The 26,299-nt window shown below is 41.2% G+C and overlaps 1 protein-coding gene across 6 annotated transcripts in view; it reads left to right on the top strand.

The window, feature by feature from the left end:
- Positions 1–24,358, top strand: part of MYB (MYB proto-oncogene, transcription factor) — a 28,608-nt gene extending 4,250 nt beyond the window's left edge. For 2 of the 6 annotated variants that reach the window (XM_057407940.1, XM_057407930.1), the window contains 14 exons: positions 1,350–1,421; positions 2,011–2,103; positions 2,498–2,718; positions 4,237–4,471; positions 5,276–5,356; positions 5,754–5,858; positions 7,202–7,459; positions 8,719–8,874; positions 10,432–10,574; positions 10,962–11,076; positions 11,162–11,287; positions 11,967–12,077; positions 12,719–12,826; positions 22,916–24,358. In XM_057407940.1, coding sequence (XP_057263923.1) covers positions 1,350–1,421; positions 2,011–2,103; positions 2,498–2,718; positions 4,237–4,471; positions 5,276–5,356; positions 5,754–5,858; positions 7,202–7,459; positions 8,719–8,874; positions 10,432–10,574; positions 10,962–11,076; positions 11,162–11,287; positions 11,967–12,077; positions 12,719–12,826; positions 22,916–23,032 — 1,941 coding nt within the window. In that variant the 3' untranslated portion in view covers positions 23,033–24,358. The remainder of the gene's footprint in view (positions 1–1,349; positions 1,422–2,010; positions 2,104–2,497; positions 2,719–4,236; positions 4,472–5,275; positions 5,357–5,753; positions 5,859–7,201; positions 7,460–8,718; positions 8,875–10,431; positions 10,575–10,961; positions 11,077–11,161; positions 11,288–11,966; positions 12,078–12,718; positions 12,827–22,915) is intronic. The other 4 variants (XM_057407969.1, XM_057407959.1, XM_057407949.1 and 1 more) reach the window with 3 other exon arrangements.
- Positions 24,359–26,299: the final 1,941 nt, after the last annotated feature.

Raw genomic sequence — 26,299 nt, 5'->3', positions numbered from 1 at the left:
AGGTATGCAAGTCTGTGTAATCCCTGTTGGAGAAACAGATTCAGGGTCATCTGCAGCAGTGCTTGATTGTTACTGCTGCCTCTTTTTGTTTGGAAACGGTTGCTATGTGAGAACTGACGTATGTTCACTGTCCCACAGCAGCAAACAACTGTGGCAGAAACTGCTTCAGTCCTTTTGTGCCATTTGAAATTTGCACTTTAATTGCAGCATTATGATTTGGATTGGAACTAAATTAAAAGCTGGAAGAAAGAAATCTAGCAGTGCCAAAATTGAGCATTCAAGATATATTTGCTTTTGAAGGTCAGAATGTGCTTAGTTATAATACCCTTGTGCTGACTTACCAGGTAAATTGTGGTATCAACCTCCTTTGCCAGGTAGATAGCCTGTAGCCATTTAAATGGTTCAAGTTTATTGTGAAACACATTAATACAGTTCTTGAGTTCTGTTTTGACTTTCTCCTCTCTAACAATGTATAATGATATGTAAACAGTGGCAGGTGACCTCTTGCAAGGAATTTTTGGTTTGTTTTTTTTAATCATAGTCTACTCTCAGAGAGGTGGATGTGGTTGTGATGTGGCCTGGGAGGAAGGGATAGTCATGGAGCCCAATGGCCACTGTCTTGTCACATGAGCTGGGTATGGGGGGCCTGTGATCAGGGAAGGGGGTGATTGCTCCTCTCTTCTGATGGGGCAGTTCTTGCTTGTTTTATACTGTATCAGTCTTTCCCAGCACAAGATTGGTTTTGTCGTTAGAGTCTGTATTTCTGGACTTGTCATTAAAAATTGCTATTGCAGGTGCACACAACTCCCTCACAGTGATCAGGAGCAAAAAAATGCAATTAGTTTTATTGTGCATTCATTATACATAGATAGGCAATGAGCTAATTACTGGAACTCCTATTACTTTCAAGACATGTAAAGCTTAAGTCTGTGATTTTCAGAGGTCCCAGGATGGCTAGGTGCCTGAGTGTTACTGAATTTAATTGTAATTCTGATGCCTGGCATCTAAACATCCATGCCCTCCTGTAAATCCAGTACAAGAGTAACAGTTACATTGCTTTGAGCAGTAAAACAGACATGTAGAAATGCGAGTCATGAAAGAGCCCGGAAGTCAGTCTTTCTCCTGCAGCACAGGAAGGGACCTACCAAAATCCACAGTCATAGAAAAAAAATCTTGATTTAGGCAATTCAAAGCGTGAGAAGACTACAGACCATGTCCCCTTACACTCAGGAATCAGAAATAGCTGCGAAAATATCTAGAAGGACAAAATTTTTATTTTTAAGTATTTAATTTGCATTATGAGAGATTGCAATATTGATTATATTCGGGTTTTATTTTTAATGATTCAGGATGAGAAATTGAAGAAACTGGTGGAGCAGAATGGCACAGAAGACTGGAAAGTCATTGCCAATTTCCTTCCTGTAAGTGGATATTGCTTTCTGTTTCCAGTTCTAGTGACAACTCTTTATCAGAGGTTTCCAAGTAAGGGAAAGAGGAGTGATAGCTCTATAGTTACAGTTTAGTGGGAGATACAAAACCTCCACAGATGGATAGCTCAGATGTTTAGTTAGAATGCTGTGGAAACCCTGAACTTCAATTTCCTTTCACTTCTCAGAAAAGGTTGGAAAAAATCAAACAAGCAAAAGTAGGGGGTGGCAGAGTGTTTCACAGTAGAAGCTTCTTAATGTAACACTGAAACAAAATGTCTCAGCGCAGAGAAATAAATTGCTTTGGTGAATTGCAAGTATGCTTTAGAAGATAATTTCTTTTTGAACACTTTGGCTGTTGTAGAAATACTGCATGTGAAAGCACAACAGCTACTGTGCAGAAGGCAAAGATTCAGTATTGATAGTTGAGCACCTTTTCACACCTGTATCACTCCATGTGTTTTAGTAGTCATAGTTGGCAGTGAAGTATGTCAGGAACAAAGGTACCTAGGTGGGAGTGTTATCACTCTGTGTTCATCTTATCTAAAGAATGGTCTACTTTGCATATTTTCCATTTCTCTAGAATCGGACAGATGTGCAGTGCCAGCACCGATGGCAGAAGGTGCTAAACCCAGAACTTATTAAAGGCCCATGGACTAAAGAGGAGGATCAAAGGGTAATCAGTTTTCCTTTCTGTCTGATTATGACTCACTAGTGAATTTTATGTGTTGGGGCAAACTTCTAGAGACTTTGGTGGTCTCAACACTAATAGAGCCAGAGGGAGACCAATCCTATCAATATCAATGTAGTGCTAAGTTTTCCACACAAATTAATTAATGCTGCTTTACAGCACTGTAATGTAGGGTTGCAATTTAGAAATGCCTTAACTATTACCAGATTTTTCCTTTCAGGTAAAAGTATGAATGGGAAGTGGGGAACCTTAATTGTGTGTTAGTTTTACTGTGGCAATTTTGAGAAATGTTGTTGAAAATATTGCTCCACCACAGAAAAGAATCATTGATTCATTTTGCATCGTTAAATACCAGCAGTTTTTATGTCCTTCTCTGAAGGTAATTGAACTCGTGCAGAAATACGGTCCAAAGCGCTGGTCTGTCATTGCTAAGCATTTGAAAGGAAGGATTGGAAAACAGTGCAGGGAGAGGTGGCACAACCATTTGAATCCAGAAGTGAAGAAAACCTCCTGGACAGAAGAGGAAGATAGAATTATTTACCAGGCACACAAGAGGCTGGGAAACAGATGGGCAGAAATCGCAAAGTTGCTGCCTGGACGGTAATGACATACACCTTTAGCTCTTAAAGTGTTAAAAAGGAAAAAGCTGCAGGTCTGAGCAGTCCATTTCAGTTGCCTCAGGCCGCACTTTATAAGTTGGAAAATTGTGGAATCAAAACCTGGAAAGCCAGTGACATCGGTGTGGTTTTTCTCAGTGGGGAACTGTGCTGTTTGGTCGGTACGTGGAACAGTACACTGTTTTGGCATGCTTTTAATATTTGCGATAGGTAAAAAAAAGAGCTATCAAGTAGAGCAAGACCATAAGAATTTCCTAAATGTCTGTGTGTCTTATTTGTGCTTGCAGTAACTATCAAAATTTAGATTGATTTAACTGGCAAGGATCAGGCTCTGGTAGTGGAATGTAATTTACATTCGGCTAAAGGTATACCTCTAACATGAAATCCAGTCTGTTTATTCAAAATAATTTAAGAGAAGGCTGCTTCAGCATTTGCAATTGCTCCTGAATCATCCAGATGATTTTGGCCTGTTCAAAATCCATGAGTAAAACAGGAGAAACTGACTTCCTCGAACTTTGGTCCTGGAAGTATTCATCTTATTGAAAGCTTATGCACAGCTTGCATATAATTTCAGAGTGTCAGTGTCTTATTCACTCTGTAGTAAAAGTGACTCAACATAAAGTGTAGTCAAGCAAATAATGTAAGCAAGGGGCAGGTTTCCTTTCCCATTTTTATTCCTGCTATTCGGTGAAACATTGTCAAGGCCTAAATATAATGCTGAGATTGCGATAGTCTTTTAAGCGGGCATTCCCTAGGCTGCTTGCACCTTCTAGAAGAAAAGAAGAAAGGAATTACCCTCTGGAAGGTTTCTTTGTAGCTTCCACATATCACAGATACCACTTTTGATGATACTGTGTGGCGATGATGTTTTTCAAATAGCTGTTTCCAAGCTCACTCTTAAAATCTCATAGACTGAATAAGTTTGCTTTTTCTCACTCATGTATATGAGAATTTGAATCTCAGTTTTTCTGAAGCTAAGAAAAATCCCAACAGCTTTGTTTACTGAATTTGTGTGTATAGCACAATGTTGTCATTGTCTAGGTGACCAGTTGGAAAGTTGCTTGGAAGTCAGTCTTTTCACAGCTGTTCTCCACATTCTTTTTTTCCAGTAATGAGATAGAATAAAACTCCACTCTAATATTAAGGCTTAGGAAGATGATGTTGGCAGTCTTTTAGGGTAGCCTCAAGGGGATGTTAGCCTTTGCTGTCACTTTACCTCATGGGAATGAGGTGAAGCTGGAGTTATTAATTTCTTACAGTTTGAGGACCTAAGGCTTAGGGATTGTTTTAAAAAGTACATAAACAAACCATTTTTCTTTTTCCCTACCTTTTATACTGAGCATCTTTGAGAAGTCTTGAGTAACATTTGTAAAGGTAGGGGCAGGAAGAAGGTCAAAGACTAGCTCAAGGTTTAAACAGAAATGCCAACAGCAGCTTCCTGCCTATTAATCTGTTAGAATTGCAAATACTCATTTTTAAAACACATGAATTTCTGTTGCAGAACTGATAATGCTATCAAGAACCACTGGAATTCCACCATGCGCCGCAAGGTTGAGCAGGAGGGCTACCTGCAGGAGTCCTCCAAAGCCTGTCACTCCTCAGCAGCCACTGGCTTTCAGAAGAACAACCACTTGATGGCCTTTGCTCACAACCCACCTTCTACACAGCTGCCAGTTGCTGGCCAGCCAGCGCTGAGCAATGACTACCCCTACTACCACATTTCTGAGCCACAAAATGTAAGCTCCTGAAATTGTTTATGTCTGTGGGGGTTATTTTGCTTTGTTCAATTTAGCCATACCTGTTTTCAGGAAGCATGAAGGATTTTCTCCCAGTTTTGGTGGACTTGTACGTGTTTGATGTCAGGTGAGGTCTTTGACTTCATTCAGTGGTAAAAATACGTGCATTTCAAATTGATTGCAGGCATTCAGGTGATGGAATCAGGTTCAGCTTTTTCAACGTCTCATAGGCAGTGAAAATGTTCCTACTACTGTTTCTTGTACTGGTGAATATTAGATTTCTTGAAAATCAGTTGAATCTGGTTAATTTTGTGTTCTGTCTCAAAATCTCTGATGTTCCCTTTAGTAGTATTCTGTTTGGGGGTTGCCTGTTGGAACCAAATAAACAAGTATTGGTTTTAATCTGATTTCTTTTCTATTAATGATTAATAATGAAACGGGCTGCTACTTCGGACAGCTCCATTGAAGACTTTTACATGATAAAAATTGCATCTTTTGCATTTTCACTTCAATTTAGAAAAATCTTACAAGTGTATCTATAAATTACTCTTCTTTTTCAGGAAGGGTGGATATTTCATATATGAATTTTCTTTCTTCCTCCGTAATGCTCACTGTCATATTCCTAAAAAAACTGTTTTCTTGTAAACATTTTTTGGAGTGGGGGGTTTTTTTTTTGCTATTTTGTTTCCATAGATTATAAATATTAAGGATCTAAAACCAAAGTATGTTTAACACAAATTCATAATGCCGGGAGGCAATATGATAGAAATAATAACTTTTAGTGTCTTTTGCTTTTCGGCCTAGGTCCCTGGTCAGATCCCATATCCAGTAGCACTGCACGTAAATATTGTCAATGTTCCTCAGCCAGCTGCTGCAGCTATTCAGGTAGATAACTTGTACCTCACTTCACAAGTCAATTTGTTAAACATTTGCTAAGTCAAAATGCAGACATTGTACATTAAGGAGACATTTTAATGTAACAAGTGTGATGAAAGAAAATGGGGAAGGTGGGGGAGTTCTAACATGGCTAATAATTGCTTCTTCTGAAGTGGATTTAAAACACAGTAGTTGACATCTGGTGCGAATGCTTTCACTTTCTCCATTTCAAATGTCTATACTGAAATTCAGCAGGGACTTTGGTAGTGGAAAGCACAATTGAAGTTTGTTTCATCTTTGAGTCTAATTTGGCTATTATAACCACAGGACGGCAAGCCATAAGCATTTTAGTTGCTACATCCTAGCAGACCTTTATCTTTTCTTTTCCCTTAACTCTTAATTTCAGAGACACTATAATGATGAAGACCCTGAGAAAGAAAAACGAATAAAGGAATTAGAGTTGCTACTAATGTCGACTGAGAATGAACTGAAAGGGCAGCAGGCATTACCAGTAAGATTGTCACTGTGTGCTTGGATGGAGGGATAGCAGCATTACCCCAGTGCTTGTCTTTCTAACTTTTTACTCCCCATCTGCCTTCAATACTAATCAAGGCTCTATATTTCAGTTTTTAAAGGATGAAACATAGCACATATAATCTATATTTGCTTTGTAAATTATTTAACTGGAAAAAAAAGCAAACAATTCACAGGTATTTTACTTCACAAAGTAGGTGCAGGGCTGGGCTCTGTAATGTGGTGTGATACTGGAAACATGAGGATTGTACAAAAATAAAAGATTCCACAGATCTGAAATCAATGGGATCTGCATTTCAGAATGTGTGCAATGGTTCATGCAATGAAAATGTAGTGCCTGTGTATTAGATTCTCCTTCTCTATTGTACTCTTTCCTCCAGCTGTGTAAGCTTTGTAAGCTTCAGACTTGATGCATGTTTGACAGTTTGTTTTACTTCTCCCAGTAATGTTAGATTATTCATAACTGCATGTGCAGAGCAATTGCTGGCTATTACTGAAGTCTCACACTTGGTTGTATATGCTACTGGATGTTAACTTGTGAAAATGCTTATGTAATGACTTAACACCATCACCAAAGCCAAGAATCCCAAAATTGTTTTTGAAGATAGGTGATAGCCAGCAGATTCTTTTTTTTTGTTCGTTTATTTTTTGGTTGTTTTTTTTGGTAGTATTTAAATTAAAAGTAAAAAAAAATTGCATGCATGATACGTTAGTTTGGCCACTTTTTAACTTTAGTTAATGTTTTGCAATTTCTTCTGTTGCATGATCACACTGGAAAGAAACTTCTGTTAATTTGTTCTTCTGCTTTCCTAACCATGTTGATTTGACAGCCTCTTCATTGCATTGGTGTAAGCTGTAGCATTAGACAGGGATAGAAGAAGAAAAGGAGATAAGCAAACAAAAGCAACTCTAACTCTCAAACCTTTTAGCCTTCTACAGCGCTGAGCGCTCAGTAGGGAAATCCTGCCGTTTCTTGCTTCTCACAGAAAATGACTTGCAGACACTTTGAGCTTTTGGAGTAATACAGAATGAGTTGATTATGTGTTAGTAATGAGATACGCTTATAATCCTGGAAGTAAATTATGAGGTAACTTTGGGATAACAAATACAATGCTGATATTCCTTAAAACGAGATCTTGCACTGATGAAAGGAAACATCTTGACAATTGTTTCATAGGCATAAGCTTTTAGATGATGATGCAACTACTTTTATCTTTCCTCCAGTGGCATCTGACACCTTGTGCAATTTCATTGCTAAGTTCCTTCTGCCTTCCCCCCCCCTCCCCCCTTTTTCTTTTTTGTTTTTCCTTCTTCCTTTAGACACAGAACCACACATCAAACTACCCCGGCTGGCACAGCACCACAGTTGCTGACAGTACCAGGAGCAGTGGTGACAATGCACCTGTTTCCTGTTTGGGGGAACATCACCACTGTACTCCATCTCCACCAGTGGATCATGGTTGCCTACCTGAGGAAAGTGCATCCCCTGCACGGTGCATGATTGTTCACCAGAGCAACATCCTGGATAATGTTAAGAATCTCTTAGAATTTGCAGAAACACTCCAGTTAATAGACTCCGTAAGTAGACTTGCTGCCTCAGGTGGATTTGTGCGTGGTCAAGGAGTAAGGGGAGAGGACCTGGGACTGTCCTAAATGTGTTTCGGTTTTTTTTCTGAGTAGCTTCTAATTGCCACAGGATCTGAAGCTTAGCTTCTAACATAACAAAATGTGGCTGCTCCTAAATGAAGCCCTCAAGTGTGGTTGCCTATGCTTTTTGTGGGTGTCTCCCTTTCCTGCTATGTCTCTGTATGGGAATGTGATTTTTAGCAAACTGCACAATAGGAACTTGAAACAATCTCTTGATATTGAGTCTCCTTAAAATGAAATCAGAGACACCATGAAAAATTTTAAACAATTAAATAATACTTACAGTTGAAATGACATATGCCATAGATTTATGTGTGGTTGCTTGTGTCCACAGCATTATCTAGAAGTTTTTGTTGTAGCTTCAATGGCTGCTTCTCAGAGTTTAAGGAGCTTGCCCTGGCATATGTGAAGGACTAGAAACATGGATTTTAAATGCCAAGTGGCTGACTAACATTGACATAGGCCTTTTCTCATGGTGGTCTTTGGGATACTAGATGCAACAGAAGTGGCACGTTGAAAGGTTTGTTGGTGGCACCCTTCTTCAGCAGAAGCAGAGGTATCTGCTTTATGCAGCATCACATCCCAATTAGCACACTCAGAGCAAGCATGCGGTCTAGGAGGAGAACAGTCTTGATTTAGAGCCCAAGGCATACATTTTTTGGTAGCAAAAGGCACTGTCTTCATAACAAGCAGAAAACCCTGCTCATGTAGATAGTAAGGACATAATTTGACTCACTGTTTCTTTAATGACTCAGTTGCCAGCAACACTGCTAGGCTGTTTGACAGTTTGATGTGATCAGAGTATATATTGAAAGCACAAATAGGCCTTCACAGTGTTACTACTCAAATAAACAGGGTCAAGCTGAACCGGACTGGGAAAGATTTTGTTGTTGTTGGTTACAGGCATATCCTAGCACTATATTTTCATGAGGTGGCACTATACACTGTCTTATAGCTCCGTGCCTCCCACGTTGTTTCAGGATCCTTCATCATGGGGTGATCTCAGCAGTTTTGAATTCTTTGAAGACACAGACACTTCGGCTAGCAAAGCTCCCTCAGGCAAAGTTGTGCAGCTTCAGCAAAGAAGGGCCAGTGCTTGTAGACCTCAAGGACACCCCATCACAAACTTGAGCAAAATCATGTCGAGTCAGGGCTCTCCTGGCTCACCAAAGTCCTTATCTGCCTCACAGGGCAGTGCGGCTCCATGGGTCCTTCTTCGCAAAAGGAGAGGGCACTCCGGCCCCTTAGCCAGTGGGCACAGTAGCACCTTGGTCCTAGCTGACGTCAGCAGCTCAACTCCTCCTAAGCGCTCCCCTGTCAAAAGCCTGCCCTTCTCTCCCTCGCAGGTAGATCAAGACTTCTGCACAGATGTTACTAATTCTCAAAAGTCACCCCAGCCTTAACAATTTAGAAACTAATCCTTTGGAACAAATGACTAATTGCTGTTGCACTTGTTGATTTCACTCCATGTTTGAATCTTCTCACTGCTCTTAGTCCTCATTGCTGACGTTAGATCGTCAGCAAGCTAACTGTTGATTCTCTTTTAATTTAGTCTGGAGGGCTTGGATTGTTTTGGGGTTTTGGGTTGCTTGGTTTTTATTTGGATCATTTTTGTAGGGGAATATGATTTGCTTGCTTTGCTGTTGCTGTTAACTCCTTCACCTACTAGAGTTTAACATTTCTGATCATTTGTAATACTTTCCATCTCTGTCCACTTACAGTATGATTCATTGACCTAGAAAACCCCAAACTGCATTTAAATAGCATTCAGGTTGTGAGACAAACTGACAACCACCAGAAAATTCAAATCATGGCTTGCCGTCCTCAACCCAGGCCACATGGGGTGGAGCGAATAGGAATGAGGAGGAAAATGGCCTGTTAAAATCGCCTGGCATGCACTTCCAAATTCCTGTGGATGGTTGCTTTGTTTCACAGCTGTAGCACTATTTGAAAGTGTTTGGGGTTTTTTGTTTGTCTGTTTATGGTGGTTTTGCCTTGGTTTGGCTTTAGTCCTTGCAGTCAGAGAAACACTATTTCATGAAGGATAGTAAAAGATTGCATTGTAATTATCTCCCACTGTATCTCCCATTACCTATGAGGTATTTTAATCAGATACCATTTATCCAGTGAAGTCCGTATTTTCTTACATATTTTTATAAAGTGTTTTTTAATCCAATGCAAGTTGAGTCTAGAAGGGAATACGGTGAATTGTTCTCATAATAAAGAATACCACTACGCTCACAGATTTTTACACACTAGAAATGGAAAAATTATTTTAGGCTACTGAATAGAACATATAAAAAAGCAATTTTCTCCAGACTAATAATGCCACCTTCTTTTCAGGCTGTTGTTCCATTCCAAAACAATCCATGCAGCCATCACAGGTGGCAGTTTTCATTTTATGCTGTGAAAATGGAGGACTTTGTTTTGATAGAGATGATAGGAATTTTTTTTCCTTTCATAAACACTTTATTTACTGCCTTAAAAGCATGTAGATTCCTCCGTGAATGTTTATGTGGGTTTATTCCTGAGACATCCCGTACTCATTTTCACCCAGTTCATACTTGGGCTCAGTGCTCTTAATATTAATTAATATTTATTTGTAGAAAATCCAAATCAGGCTGTTAAGATTTGGCTCCTAAAGTGGTGGAGAGTGTTTCTCTTTGCACTTTTTGGCCATTTTCTTTGTAACTTCCCTGTCTAGAAGTGCTCGTTTTGGCTTCCTGAGTGCTCCAGCCAAACTGTTGAGTATTGTTTCGCCATGTAGCCAGGTACCCCCCATCACTTATGTCAACCATAAGGAAATAATTTCTTTTTCTTTTGTTCAGTAACATCAACGTAAGAAGTCAAGTCAACCTTGTAATATGCATGTTCCTGTTGATTTTTCCTTTCCCTGCCTGCAGTTCTTAAACACCTCATCCAACCACGAAAATGTGAACCTGGACAACCCTGCGCTAACATCCACGCCAGTGTGTGGCCATAAGATGGCTGTCACCACGCCGTTCCAGAGGGACCAGACTTTCAAAGCTCAGAAGGAAAATCATGTGTAAGTCTGTTATCACATTGTCTTGTCGGATTCACGAGGGTTCGTTTCTTCAGGTTTGTACACAACCAGAGTGCTTGGTTGCTGTATGCTTCCTGCAGAGTTGTTTGCTAACACATGCTGATTTTTCTAAGTTCGGAGAAAAACTTCCACTTTATAACTGTGGAGGTAGGTTATTAATACAGAACAACTGTGCACTCAGCAGTTCTTTAAATAAAGCCATTTCACCTTACCACAGTTAAATGGATGTTCTGCTGGAAAAGCAAAATAGGGTTGCAGGAAAATATTTATCCAAGTCTTAAAACAGCTACTGTGTGTATGCACTTATTTCTATAAAGAGGTAATATTTTCAAACATGTTCCTTTAAAGTTTTTCTCCCTCTTTTTAAAGTTTCAGAACTCCAGCAATCAAGAGGTCGATATTAGAGAGCTCTCCAAGAACACCCACTCCATTCAAAAATGCACTTGCAGCTCAAGAAATCAAATATGGTCCTTTGAAGATGCTGGTAAGAAGGAAACAATGATAAAAGTTACTTTGATATTAGTGTAGAGGGATGTTCTGGGACTTGGTATAACGTTTCTTCCTTTCAGCCTCAAACTCCGACTCATCTTGTAGAAGATCTGCAGGACGTTATCAAGCAGGAGTCAGAGGAATCTGCAATAGTGGCTGGGCTACATGAAAGCGGACCCCCTTTGCTGAAGAAAATCAAACAAGAGGTAAATCTCAAACTACCTGAGGCAATTTAATTCAGCACTCTTTGCTGAGAAACTTATACCAATACCTTTTCTGTTAAATAGCTGTGTCTGTTTTTCTTTCATGTGAGCCCCAAGATCTTAGTGTCAGTTCTATATAGTATACTAGTCATGCCTAATTCATCTCCCATTGATTTCCATAGAAGTCTTTTTGCTGTTTCCAGCAGGGGTTTGCTTGGTCCGTTCTAATATAGTTTTCGTTTGAAACTTAAAAAGAAAAAATTAGATAGGAATTTGGACTGAATCTTTCTAATATTGGTGAAAACTATAGAAGAACCCTACGGGGACCAAGCTCCATGGAGTGACTTAGAAACCTGAACATTTGAGGGCATTGCATTATATTACTTTGTCACTAAAGTTCTAAAAATACATATATTCTCAATCCTTTCCAGGGGATTAAACTCCTGAATACTGACAGAGCACTGAGTGCAAGTATCCAAAGTTTTATTAGGTGGGGATTCTTCTGAGAACCTTGAACTTTTTCTTCTGTGAACAGCGGTGGTGCTTTCAAACACAGTACTATAAACATGTATTATTCAGTGCTGTGAAGAATATTTATTCAATTTATTAAGCAACTGACAGATAAATCACCTTCTGGTCAGTTAGGTACTGGTTTTTATCACAGTGCCTTTCCTGATTTCAGGTGGAGTCTCCAACCGATAAAGCTGGAAATTTTTTCTGCTCAAGTCACTGGGAAGGAGAAAACCTGAACACTCAGCTCTTCACACATGCATCCACTACAGAAGATGTGCCAGTAAGTGCAAGTTTTCACACCACCAACTGATTTTTCTAGTTTACATCGCTGTTCTGTTCTTAAATGCAAAAGAGAAAATATTTTGTATGGAATTCCTCACAGGTCGGCATTGTTGATTATTCCCGTATCATTTTCCTGTATTAATGACAAGAAGCAAAATCCTATGCACTGATCATGATCACTGTAATGCCTATAGAAGGTAGAAGAAGTTGCAGTCATTGTGCAGCCCACAGTCTTTGTAAAGAGTCTCTGTTTGGAGGATGCCTGCACCTGTGTATAGAAATGACTAGGTCACAGAGATAAAACTGGTAAAAGAAAGAGAGTCTGTTTTGTTTTGTGCAAATGAGACCTTGTGTGAGCACAGTCCCTTTGCTTCGCCAGGGCTGTTCAGTCTTACTGTTATTCTTGCACTTGGGAGTTTTGCTGGATGAAAAACCTTTGCACTTGGCAATGCTCCCGCAAAGCCAAGTCTTAGGGACCCTCTGCTGAGGTCTGCCCCCAGGGCTGAGAGCTCTGTCTGTGACCATGCCCGGTGTATCACCCTCTGCAGTAAGGCTGAGTTTGCTTTTAATATGTTCAAACTCAGGTTGTTCTCCTGAGTGACTGAAAAATATTTGTTTTTTTCTTCTTTTCCTGTTCAGAATCTTCTTACCAGCTCCATTTTAAAGATGCCTGTGGCTGAAGAGGATGGTAGTTTTCACAAAACAGTTGCAGTACCTAGGAACAGACCACTAACTAGTCCTCTGCAGGTAACCATTCTTTGATAAATAATCCCTTTGTATATCAATATTGCTTTTTCACAGATTGATTCTAAGTGTTGAGTGTGGAAGAATGGTATGTTTAGATGATGGTGGCTGAGGATCTCACTGTACCTGTGGTGTGTGAGGATGCAAAGGCTACAGCTCTGCCAAGGAGCTAAACAGGGAAACCCCAAGCATGGAGCGTGGTAACTCAGCTGACTCCAGAGCTAAATTGGTAGGACTGAACATTAACGTGGGCCAGAGGCTTTTTCCTATAGACTTGTTGTAGGTAGTCCTGCTGTTTTAGAGAGCAGGAGAGTTGAGTGGCGTGATGGTGGCCAGAGGCTGTCACTGGCCTTGGGGCAAAAGAAGAGGTTCTGGCACTGCCTGGCTGGCCAGCACAGATGGGGCCAGTATTGCTCATCCAGTCAAGCACCAGGATAGCCTTTCCCCTAGTGTGAGCTGAGGTCACACCAGAAATGTGGTTTTAACTGGTGGTCTGAAGGGGCCTCAATCATTCCAGCCAGTTGCACATTTTGGAATTTCTGAAATGGATTAAATAGGCAAATGTTGCAATGTTAGCCAGATGGGAGGCTGGGTTTTACATACTTATGCTTTTCTCGAGTGTTAACAAATGTATAAATTTGCTGTACTTTAAAATATGGCTGTTACATAGGGCCTGATCCAAAGGCCACCGAAGCCACTAGCAGCCTCTTTGTTGACTCTTGTGGACTTTAGAAAGTCTTTCTGTCATTCTGTGTGGCTCATAGAAAGTCATTCAGAAAATGAAAAGCAATGTAGGTAGTGATTAATTATCCTTCCACCACAACCAGCATTTTTGAGTTAGATGAATAAGTGATTTTGTAGCCTTTCCCTAGCTACAAAAATTGAGCCAAAGTGTCTCATTCCCCAGGGCGAGTCATTGTCAAAAAGGAAATTATAACTCCATAGCTCCTGACTTTCAGACAGGTAGTTCACATAGGTAATCCTTTCTTTCCTTTCTCTTTCCAGAATTTACATTAGGAATTTATTTGCAGTAGGCACGGATGAGTAAAACCTGGTTTTGATTAAGCATCCCTAGCCAGGCATTTTAAAGTAAGATAATAACTTTTAACACATCCCCGTTTGGCACAATTTGCCATGGAGTACGTTTGTATTGTGCACTGCAAAATCATTGATGAAAAGCAGTTTTGGAGGGCAGGGACTGTCTCCCATCTGCACGGGGGTGTCCACAGGGGCCAAAGACTCACACTCCCTTTTGCTCATTTGCTCTTTCTCATGAACTGTATTTCTTAGCTGTCCCATGACTGATGGCTAAGCAGAGGGTTTGAAGATCCACTGCCCTTGGGTTAGGGCAGTTGATTAGGGACTGAATTCAGACCACCTCATGGCAGAGGAGCCCAGGGCTCCAGTTTTGTAGTGGGTTGCTGGAGTTGGTGTCATGTGATGAGGCTCTGGGTCCCCATGTGTTTAGCCCCACTGACTTGCCAGCACTCCAGCACCTGGCCATGTCCCCCACCTAAATGCCAGGCTTCTCTCTGGGTTTAGGTCAACATTTTAAGGTATCTAAACAGAGCATGTTGTACATTGGCCTGTTAGTGGTAGTTGCCGGCACTCTGCCTGTAATAAAAATGAAGCATCTAAGGTGCCCGTAAAATAGGATCTTTTGATCTTTGGCATAACAGTGTTATGTTTCCTGCTATCTAAAAATAATTTCTTTACAAGCTGCTGTAAATGAAAGGGCTTGTTTAACCTTCTCTCCTCACTCACGCTGGTTTTGTTCAGGAAGTTTACACGAGTCAATTTGTGGGATCCCATTCTTCAGTCTTTGCTAAGGAAAAGCATGTTAAAAGTCAGGTATTTTCATTGTTTGGATAAAGAGGACTTATCCTTAAGTAGTAACTGAGTTAAAAAGGACTTCCCAACTCACCTCAGTGTTTAAAACATGTTGAACTGAAAGAAAAAGCAGTTGTAAAGAGCCCTAAAAATGAATACTTCGTATGTAGCTTCTCAGTGTACCAGTATGAAGAAGGTAAAATTATTCTTTCTGCCGATGAACCATTGAGTGTTTCAGCTGAAATTTCATTTTAAATGAAGAATGAGCCTAGGGGTTTCTGTGATGGTGGCACAGACAGGTTTTTCAGAATGAAATACAGACTTTATAACAATGCTGTATTGTCTGGCAAACGCTGTGCTCTCTGATTTGGGCTCAGTGTCAGGGTTAAAAAGGAGAATCTGCTTCATCCCTGGTAAGACTGCTTGGCGTCCTACCAAAGGGGAGTTTGGCCCTGTACAGCTCAGAAAGGACAAGCAGTCTGGTTCTGTTTCACACCAGAAACTGTTTCTGCTCTGCCCCTAATACTTCTCCCCTTCCATCCCAGGGGAGATGGATGTGTGTGAGAGGACAAAGCCTATCTAAAGGGTGCAAATCAACTGGAAATGTTAGTGTTTGTGCTTGATTTTGACTGGTAGCATTTTGTATGTGACCAGTTTTTAGCATGTTCTTGTTCTATGCGTTCTACATTTTCTAGTTTTGTGTATCCCCCTCCTACATGTTCGCATGTGCTGACACACACATGAGCACTGGACTAAACCCACTAATGCCATGCAGGTAGACATTAAACGCAAGGTAACTCATCTGGGTGAAGTTTAATTGTGCCTGCATATGTTTGCATTGCTGCTGTTAATATTTTGGGCCTGATCCAAATGTTCTTACACAAATTCTCACTGACTTCAGTCCAAGTGAGAATTATAGCACTCTGCACCTTTGGATGTGTGTATGGAGAGGGAAGAGAGAAAGAGAAAGAGCACTAAACTTTCTTTTTTTATATGCTTGGTTCTTCAAATTCCATTTTCTCTTAAATTTGAACTTGCATAAGAAGGAGGTAGTATGTTTACCAGCCCACAGCATTTTTCATCGCTTTAATAATTTGCTCTGCATTTACATAAAGAAAAAGGTACTTGGCTAGTAATCTACTCACAAAATGCCTGATTACTTATTGCATTTTGGATACAGGACTGATCATAAGCAACTTGGTAAATAAAAGTTGATGAACATATTAGATAGCATGATATGAATCACCATCCCTTAGGAGGAACAGCATGTTGCATCACCCTGCATGTGAGGTCAGGGCTTCATCCTCATTTGATCCCCTGCGTAAGTCTCTATAAGGTGTTGGATGTAAAGGCAGCTGTTTGTAGAATCTTTCTGGGAAGGTGTGGAGGTTCAGCCAGCTTTTTTGTCCTGCATGGCAAATCTCAAGAGTTGCGCACTCAGGTATTCTCTTACTGGTAGGAATAGGAGATGTCTCACCAAACCCATGTGTTACCTTGGGGTGGAATTACTCTTACACTCCAATGCATAGATCTCAAACACTTCTGCTTTATATTTGTGGAGTTAGTTACAAGCTGTATTTTTACACGGTCTATGTTTGTTACTTAAGCAATACTCAGTTGCACAGCAGGGGGATTTTTGCCTCACTAGCAACTTTTCCAAGAGTTAAGATTTTGGGATAACATATTATTCCCTTACCGATGATCTGTACTGAGCATTTGCTTGAATAGTGCCTTGTAAGAGGTTATGTAAAAAAACCTGTTTCTGGATCTTCCTATGTAAAAGTTGTGTTTTGTTTCACATTATGTTCTGGAGCAGTAGGAGTACCTACCATGGCCAGAAAAGTAGGCTAAATCAGACCATCCACCTAACCGTGCAGGCTATCAAAAGACACCATGAAATGGAACCTTTCAAGAAAATAGTGCTGCTTTGATATCTTCTTCCCCCAGTAACAAAGGAAACAACACAGGGTAGAAGCCCTGCAAGCTAAAGAGTGTGTTCTTCAACCCCTAGCTCCTGTCACTTTCCATTTTTTAACCACAGACTGACACATTTCAGCTCAAATTTCCTGACTTTCAGCGGTTTATGTAACCATTTTCTTTAAAGAGTAGGTCTAAAGGATTTTAAAACAGTTACTTGGTTAACCTTTTCAAGGCTGTGAGCTGTCGTTAAGCTTAATTTTCTGTTTAAAAAAGTGAAATGTGGAATTTCATTTGCAGCTGGTTGTAAGACAAAAAAGTATAGGTGAGGCAGGATGCTCTCCTGCAGCAGCAGACTTTCCTCTAGTTTTTCTGGGGCAAGAAGATCCCAAAGTCTCATACTCTTCCACTGGGGGAAGGATACTCTTCCACTGCAGGAAGCACACTATGCTCAAGCCCTGGGAGGTTTAAGATCTGCACAGCAAGTGCCTTCACTTTAGCCCTCTTGGTTTCCCTCTCTTGTGTTGTCCCTTCTCTCGCCAGTGGCTGATGTGTGCAGGAGTTGTGCTTGGCACAGCTGAGGGAGCAAAAGGAATTTGGAAGTTACAGGTCAGTCCTCACATGTTTTCCTCCCAGGGCAGCAGAATTTGAGTTGCAAACAAGTCAGGATTTACAGCTGCCCCAAGCAGGCAGAAAGAAGAAAAGCGACAGCTTAGCTATCAGCCATGTGCATCTATGCCTTCTGATCAGTGAATTAAAATAAAGTTATTTATAGACAAAATTAGAAAGGGACTGAATATCCTGATGTGAGTTTCAGGTGCTTACCTATTTCTGTATCTCTTCTAACCTATTTCTGTATCTCTTCTATTAATCTTACTTGGAAAGCTCATACATCTCAAACAGGAGTTTTGTCTGAGTAAGGGCTTCAGGGTTAAGCTCCTGCATCTCTGGTATCAGGCTTAGAGTAAAAGCTGAAAAGTTGGACCATCTTACTCTCTCACATTTAGCAAGCTGTATTTCTGAGTAATGTGTTTAGGAGAAGGCTGTCCCATGTCCCAGAGGAGAACTAGCAACATGAGCAGAAATAGCGCTCTGCCTTAGCAAATGAAATACAATTCATTTATGGTCACTTGAGTTTTTAATTAGTCTTTACTGTCTGGTCTTAATAACTACAAAGATTTATCTTAGTTCTTCATCATGATATAATAGAATGACATACTGTTCTACATGATATGCACTGTATTCTGCTAGGAACTTGCTTTGTTTAGGGTGTTGATTGTTTCACTCTTTTGGAACTACTGCATTTTCTGTTGTAAGCCTTTTCATTGGCATGTTCTGTAAATTTTCCATACCATGTAATCAAAGGGAAAAATGGCAAGAAATCCAGCTTTTTCCAGTAGAGAAATATGATAAGATACCTTCTATAGTCTAAGCCCTCTAAATATTTTGCACGTCTTTTTTTTTTGGTTTTAAATGCCCACACAACTTGCTAAATTAATGTATGTAACACCAGTAACTTTGCTGAAGTTGCTGAAGATACCTGCCAGAGTAGCACTGTGTCTTGCAACACAGTTCTTTGCCCAAAGATTTTTACTACACTTCCACCAGTTCGAGAGCTCGGCACTGCAGGACTGCAGCAGCGTTCGGTTTTGGCGTTCACCTGTTAACAACTCAGGGTGTCAGAAGGCAGGAGCTTTTTTAAGGTACGCAGACAGCACATGAAAAGGCAGCCCAGGCTTCCAGAGCAGAAGGACGAGTTGTGTTAGAAAAGCACCTTTCCACAGTTGTCGTGGTTTAAACCCAGTCAGGTAATTCGCTCGCTCACCTCCCCCCCCCTTCTTGCCCTCCCCCTGCTCTCGGAGGGACGGAGAGAGGAGAATCGAAAAGAATGCAACTCCCACGGGTTGAGATAAGAACAGTTCAGTAACTAAGGTATAACACAAATCACTATTGCTACCACCAATGATAATAATGATAAAGGAAATAACAAGGGAAGAGAATACAACACCTCAGCACCAGCTGACCGATAACTCGGCCCCCAAGCCCGACCAAGCTCCGACCAATACCTCCTCCAACCCTGCAGTCTCCCAGCCCTTCCGGCTAACTCCCAGTTACATCCTGGGCATGATGTGCTGTGGTATGGAATACCTCTTTGGTCAGTTTGGGTCAGGTGTCCTGTCTCTGCTTCCTCCTGGCTTCCCCTCCTCCCTGGCAGAGCATGAGGCTCACAAAGTCCTTGGCCAAACCAAAACATCTCTATCAGCTCTGTTCCCGAGCCGAAAGTCAAAACACTGCCCTGCACCAGCTACCAAGGAGGAGAAACATGACTGCTACTGCTGAACCCAGGACAACAGTCTTCTCTTACTCCATTCTGTTTTCTCTAGATGGTCCAAGTTTTTATTTAAAGTGCTTTAACTGGATATCCCAGTTACAGCTTTGACAGTTTGTTTACAGTTTGCATCTGCCTGAGGGCAGTTGAAGGCACATTACAGCAAAGTGAGGTAGTTTTACTGCCAGGAGAAGGATGTGCTTGCAGGATTACTGAGGTTAAAAAAAAATGAGCCACAGAGAATGACATAGCTGGAATTGTACCATGGGTTTGTAATTTTATCCTATGGGAACTCATAGTACTATGCTTTCTTCTCCCAGCCACTCCCTGTTTCAACCTAAAGAGAGAAAACTGCTGTGTGGAAGAGAAAAATACAGGTGGAACTACTGGCTGAAAAGGCTTAATTTCTTTTAATTGACAGCAAAACTAAGAGGAGTCTCCTGCTGTTTGTGGCAATTAAAAAAATGATATATGGAATGAATTCTATTGCGGAAATCCCTTTCTTTCCCCACTGGCTAAGGATTTAGGTGCCAAAACAAACACCTCGCTCTTAGATGGCTGAATATAAGTAGGGAGAATCCACTGAATCAATTAAAACATACCCATCAATTTTGGTAGGGTTTAGGCCAGGCCTTTTGAATTCTAGTTGCAAAGTTTTTATGTTTCCATAAACATAATGGACATTTAAATGTGACAGGAGAGATGCAGTGAACATTCTGCAAAAGGAGTGGTCTTACATGGGTTTCTGCACTGTTTTCCTTCATGCCTCTAGCTTTCTGCTGGGGTCTTTTCTCTTTTGGTATGTTTGTTAAGTGCTGCTCTCTTCAGGGCTCTGCCACTGTCCTGTAGCAGGGCCCTGTTGGTACTTGCTGCAGTGCTGGCATGGAAGGAGGTGTTGTGCTTTTCACTTTTTACCAAAGGATCACATGGCTGTGTGAGCCAAGACCTGGCAAAGTGCTCTGCCTGGGTCATGGGACCCAGCACTCCCTGCCAAGGAGGGAAGTAAAGCCTCTCGCATCAGGATGACTTTTACAGGTGCCTCATTGGGCAGGCAAGGCAAAGGCATTGTGCTTTGTTTGGTGTTGGCTGCCGAGAGCCAAGGCTTCAGACAAAAAATGGTTAATAAAAATACCCACTTAAATGTTACCTGACTTCCCCAGGATAGCATTGAAAACTCTTAGTAAATACACTACTTCAGAAAATACGCTACTTTACTTGTAGTCAAATTCTGCCTTGTTTACTAGAGCAAAGCTCTCACCACTGTCAGTGAGACTGAAAAGTTAGTCTCTTTTTAGAAGTTTGTCATAAGAGGAAGAATAATGGTGTAATATATTTCTGGGAAAATAATACAAGGTTCAGAACTCTGCAGGGAGATTCTCTTGTGCTGTCTCTATGGCAAAAAAATGGGTAAGTTGTTTCGTGCAGGCTCAAGTCTTGGGGTCGAGCTGATCCTCCTGTCATTTGCTGTGTCTCGCTGGGGCACTGAGGAGGCTTACCCGGAGGGAGGGCAGGGGGTTACCGCCTACCTGAGAGGCTTCTGCTGCGCTGGCATAGGTTAAATGAAGACCAGGCTTTCAGTGGAATGAGTGACATGCAGCAGCTTGCTGAGATGTTGGAGATAATCAGCATATAGATTTATTTTTTTTCCCTTTCTAAGCACATGGCTCTTAATAAAAACAGCTCAGTGTAGATACTAATGACTAAACCTGATTTATGAGATAGGGACACTCCTTGCCTGAAATTACTTCTGTTTTTTAAAAATTGACATCTTGTGACAGATGGACTTTCCCTTACATACTCTCAGTTATTTAAGGGACTGCTGCTCTCTCATTCCTAGACCAGTACATTGAAGCTTTGGGGGATCACAGGGAAATACCATTTGGACATGGTTTTGTCCTTTGAAATGGTGGGTATTCTGGAACTACTAATTGCTTTTGAGGTGTAGAGAACAAATCTGGCTTCTAAGTAAAACTGATGGCATTGTAGCAGGTATAATTTGGTCCCTGATGCAAATACCTCTAAAGTAATAGGGTAAAATACTCACAGGTGACAGAGTCCCACTGAGGATCAATAGGAGGCTGTAGGTTCCCAGCTGATGTAGGTGCCTTTGAAAGAGCTACTCTGGAAGCTGTTTAACCAAAACATGAAAGAAGCTGCGGCATGTCGCATGCATGTCTGCGGCATGCAGAAAGTATGTCACACCTGCATATTGGCTGTGTCATGTGCCCTAGGCACAGCCACAGCACAAGGTATACAGCCAGCCTAGGTTGAACCACTCTGGCAAAGAGGTGTATGGTGTGTTTTTTCACTTCACAGATGTGCTGTCCCACAAAAAGCTGCAAAAACTGAGTGATTCGAGGCCTGACCTGGTCCTCCACTCGGGGACCTCCCAGTGAAGCTCAGCAGAGTTCTGCCTGCAAAAAGGCATCAACAGCAGAGATAACATTTGGAGCTTGTCTACAGAGAACAGAAAGTTGTGTCTAGGGAAGCCCACCAGAAGTTTACAAGGAACTAACATGTGTGCCCTTGTCTTGGCTACACTGCTTGCTTATTCATTGGGTTTATCCATTTTCGGTTGTAAGCCCTCCAAGGCAGGGAACCTCGGTCCCTGTGTTTGTACCAGTGCCCTGATTAGGGCATGTTATGAGAAATTATCTGTACTTCATATGTTGCCCAGCCTTTTGCTATCCATATGCCTCAGATAACACTGTTTACAGTCAGAAGAGCATTCTCTGAACATTTAGCCTGGAGAATAATGTAAGGATCATTTTGCAAAGTTAGCAACTAGAAGGAGCAGCATAAAGAGCCGTGGGCTCACCAGGAGGGTTCTGCTCTTAGCAGATGGTTTGCAATCTATTAATTATGCTTCCTCCAGTGTCCTGGATGTTAGAAAGGCTTTGTCTATCTTGTTGAGCAATGTAGATCTTGAATCACAAAGATGATCCTTGTTGAAAGCAGAGGAAAATAGAGAAAGGTTTCTCTTGGATCTTGAGCATAGAACTCATCAATATTCAACAGTACTGGAATCTCCTTACTGGTAGGCAGCTTTCCACATAGCACCTTTTTGTAATACAGGGTGTTCGTACAGTAGCTTTATATAATGATAAGAGTTTTTATTCAGGACTTAGGGAATATGTCAACGTGTAAAGGCAGACACACTTGAGTAAGTAAAGAAGTTCAATAGAAATAAAAGCATGTGTAAATGTGTGTGTTACTGGTAAATTCCAGGAGCTTTGAAATTTCATTACTGTTTATAGCTCAAGGCAATGAGAAACATCTCACATGTGTAGTGAGTAAATAAATACAGAGTGCACAGCCCTCCATAGATATGTTTATCTCACTTTAACATTATACTAAATGGTGTCTGTAACCTCTGTAAATACCACAAGAAGTGAAATGGCTTACATGATAATTAAAAATGCTGTTTCTGCTGAGAGCCATATTCCCCCCTTCTCCTTTGCCAGAGGAGCTCTGCAAACGGGCACGTGCTAATTGCTGCTCACAGGTGAAAGCAGCTTCTAGCATGGGACCTTTTGCTAGCTGTGAGCAGGCTGTCAAGGTTGTCAGGTTGGTCCAGGGAGCACAGGGGCAGAGCAGCTGTATTTCTAGAATAGAGGTTCGGCAGGAATTTCTATGCAGTCATAGCACTGAATATTGTAACTATGGGCTTTAGACTGTCTGTGCCATTGACTGTGAAGTCCACCGTAAAGGCAAGGCTGTAGATAGAGACTTGTAGAGCAGCTGCTACTTAAGAGGCAAGTGGGGAGGTTTGGATCCTGGCTCCTGTGGTGTACCGCTCTGCAGGTCATCAGATCTGCCCACTCCTCTGGTCACTAACTGAGAAGTGGGGGGTGATATTTTTTTGCTGTTGGGTTGAGAATTCAATTTCTCTGGAGACGGGACAACATCGTGTCCTGTTCATGCAATGTAATCATGAGCAGGCACGGCTTCAGCTAAGGCTATGAATAAATCACATGATGTTCACCCCAAACCTCTCTGCCTGCTTTCTCATTCAGCATCTGAACAATGCCTGGGAGTCAGCGTCCTGTGGGAAGATCGAGGATCAGATGGCCCTGACGGATCAGGCACGCAAGTACATGACCGCCTTCCCCACCCGGACTCTGGTGATGTGAAAGGGTCGATGGACAGAGAAGCATTATGGTTTTGAGAACACTTTGCCTCCAATGGGAAATTCCTGTTCCTCTGCATGAAAACTTTTCATGAATGGGAGAAGAACCTATCTTTGTTGTGGTACAACAGTTGGGAGCAGCACAAAGTGCATTTAGTCACTCAGCATGTATATTCTTGTTGGATTTCACCCAACTTAAGAGGATTGTTTTGTTGTGTTTTTTTTTTTAATGATACTTGCCTAAATTATTAGGTATTGAGTTTGAATCAGTAATTAATGATCTTAAGTGCAGACTTATAATAATGATAGTTTTTCTTGTACTTCTGGAGATCAAGCAGACCTAATACACCAGTATTGTTATTTCAGTGATGTGCTAGCCAGGGGTGGGGGTTTGTTTGTTTCTTTTTTAATTTTTTATAATAAAAGAGCAGGTACTCAAACAGATGTATTTTAAATCACTGAACAAAATGCATTGGTATAAAAGTACTGAAGTGAAAAGCATTACTACAAACGCTAGTCTGTGCAAAGGGGGAAAACTGATCAAGATCATGAATGCTCAAACATCCATGCCTCTTGAAATTCTCTTTTCTGTTGTGGTTCTAGACCATTATTCATTGTGTGTTTCTGTCTGGGAGGGTAATTAGCTTGCTTGAAAAAATATTACTGTATGAAACATAGATTTATGAGAAAAATTATATTTTTATTCAGTAATTTAATTTTGTAAATGCCAAATGAATACTGTGTTTTGCTGCTACAGACCTTAGCGTGTAGACATGCTGCTAGTGTAAAAGGAGTAGAGCTTTGTATGGAAAGAAAACAAATGTTGATGTTAGCTAATTGACTATGCACTAGCATTTCAGATCTTTTTATTTTAAATTTTTTTACATCATTTATATTTTTTCCCCTTTTGTTTTTTTATAAGCAATATTTTTGAACACTGTTCCTGGGAGATTTCTTTTTTGTCTAGATGTGCTGTTTTGATTCTCATTGGTTTGTAACAGCATGCATTGCACCTTCATACATTTGGGAGATTGCTGTCGTGTTCATGTTGTCTGTTTTGTTCCATGTCTAGCTAATTGTTCCCTAGCTTGGGTCTTGTATACTGAATCAGGTTCTTAGAAATATGTGGTTCTATGTACTGCCACACCAAATCTTTACTAATATGGCAAAACACTGATTTTATTTTATTTTTTTATTGTTTGGGTTTTTTTATAACAGCCTCTGACTTTGCTGCCTTAAAAGCATTCGGTGCGGCTTCACCTGCACTTAATTTTTTATACGAAAATGTACTGCCTTGTAGATAAATAAAGTGTGTTCTTTTTTACTTAAACCCACATGGTCTTCGAATCTTGTTTGCCTCTAGAGTTTTCGGCAGTGGTGTTATAGGCAAAAATAAAGACGAGCTTTTTACAGCACACTTAGATAAGTAAGCAGTAGTTTTTCACACCATAGGTACCTCAACATCCCCAGTTCTCACTGATCATTAAGGAAGTGGACGGAGCACAGCACAAAACAAGAAGTATTGAGAATGTTGTGGACTTGAGGCACGTCCCCAGTGGCCCCAAAGTCCAGATCAGCTGCAGCCGGTGGGAGGCTGTGCAAAACGGCCGGCTAATTTATTTCTTCATCTGAGACCACCAGGTCAAGAATCACTTGAATAAGAGCAAAATATTCTGGAGTTCCGATACTGTAGAACAGAGTTTTTTACACTAATCTTAAGAAACCAGAGGTAGGAATATATTTTGAGACTCCAGTGCATTACACTGCACCGCAAATAATTGGGTAGACCTGTAGAGCCTCACACAGTGTAAATGCCGAGAACATTCAGCACTGGGAAAGCTGGAGAGTAAAAGCAATTGCTAACTCCCCCTCATTCCCCCCCCCACCCAAAAAAAAAGGTGCAACCTGGTGGGAAAAAAACTGAATTTTATTTCATAGGTTGAAAATAAATCATTAGCTAAAATTTAAGTTGAAGCAATCAGACTGATACTCTTGAGAGCAGACTTCAGCTCCCTGAAGGAAGTAATGGCTATTTCCAAGTGTGTGTGTGTGTGTGTGTGTAGCCATGTATGGGCTGAGAGCCCCCAGAGATGGCTTGCAGTCTTTCCCTCATTCCCCGACAAGTTGCCTAGTCCTCCCAGCTGAAGCCGCCTGCTGGCCTGCATGCCATGCAGCACACAGAGAAAAGGAGGAGCAAAACAGTCTTTTTCACCCTGTGCAAGGTCCCTTCTTGTACACTTGTGATTTCAGCCTAGGAAGGGACTGGTGCTTGCAGCAGCCCCCTCCAAGTTTTGCCTGTTTCTCATCTATCCCCCCATGTGGTTTGGGCTGTCAGCAAATGCTGGGGGAGAACCAACCCTAAGGAAGTTTTGCAGCATTTCCCGCAGGCAGGACCCTTGTGCTGGCTATGGATTACAGAGAAGGGGAAGTATGTGGGAGCACTTGCCTGTGCAAAGGCTGCAGGCTCACCCCATAAGAACACTTGTGCAAGATGTGAGGGAGGACTGCAGGACTTCATGGTGTGCAGCTTGGGAAGAGGGAAAGGTCTGCATGTGAGGCACACCACAGCTTAAGCAACGCGTTGCAGTTTAAAAGAAGTAAAAAAAAAAAAAGGAAAAAGAAACACCCAGCTTACAACAGGTCTTCAAGGCAAAGCGCTTGCCTTGTAGGGCTCCAGCTGTAACTGCAGCAAGCATGACTGAGTTTAAACAGATCATTATCTAGCACCCAGTGCTGGGAAACATGGAAGCTCACCCTGCAGGTGCCCAGAATAAGGGCTGGGTTTTTTTCCTTACGCCTTCTATTGTTTTAAAACCCATTTTTAACGAGCAAACCCACTGTAGTAGTTGTCTTGTTGATGGGCACTCTTAGAGCTAACACAGAGGAAAAGGTTTCTTTTTCCCTCCTCGTTTCGTTGCAAATGCAAAACGCACAGTAGATTAAAGCCGATTTGCATATGTTTCTACATGCATGTGGTGCTCAGCATGAGCAAAGGAAGAGGCTTTGTTTGAATGCTGTAGCCCAGGAACCTAATTATTTTTCCCCACCAACTCTGTAAGTTCCCTTTGCAACAAAGTGCCACCTCCTACATATCCTTCTCACACAATATTCACACTTGACCATGCGCTGCTTACTCCCTGAAATACACATCTTTCTTTCGGAGATCCAAGAGAAGTTCTACTTGTCAAATTCCAGCTTGAGCATAGATCAGGTAAGATCTATCCCAAGACATGTCAACATACATAGTCTTGGTGATGGCCATTTAGCCTTT

Source organism: Pezoporus wallicus, unplaced genomic scaffold (assembly GCF_028554395.1).
Source record: "Pezoporus wallicus isolate ANWC-B61680 ecotype Strahan unplaced genomic scaffold, APGP_CSIRO_Pwel_v1 contig_3817, whole genome shotgun sequence".
Classification (NCBI taxonomy): domain Eukaryota; kingdom Metazoa; phylum Chordata; class Aves; order Psittaciformes; family Psittacidae; genus Pezoporus; species Pezoporus wallicus.
This window is presented reverse-complemented; position numbering and strand designations above follow the sequence as displayed.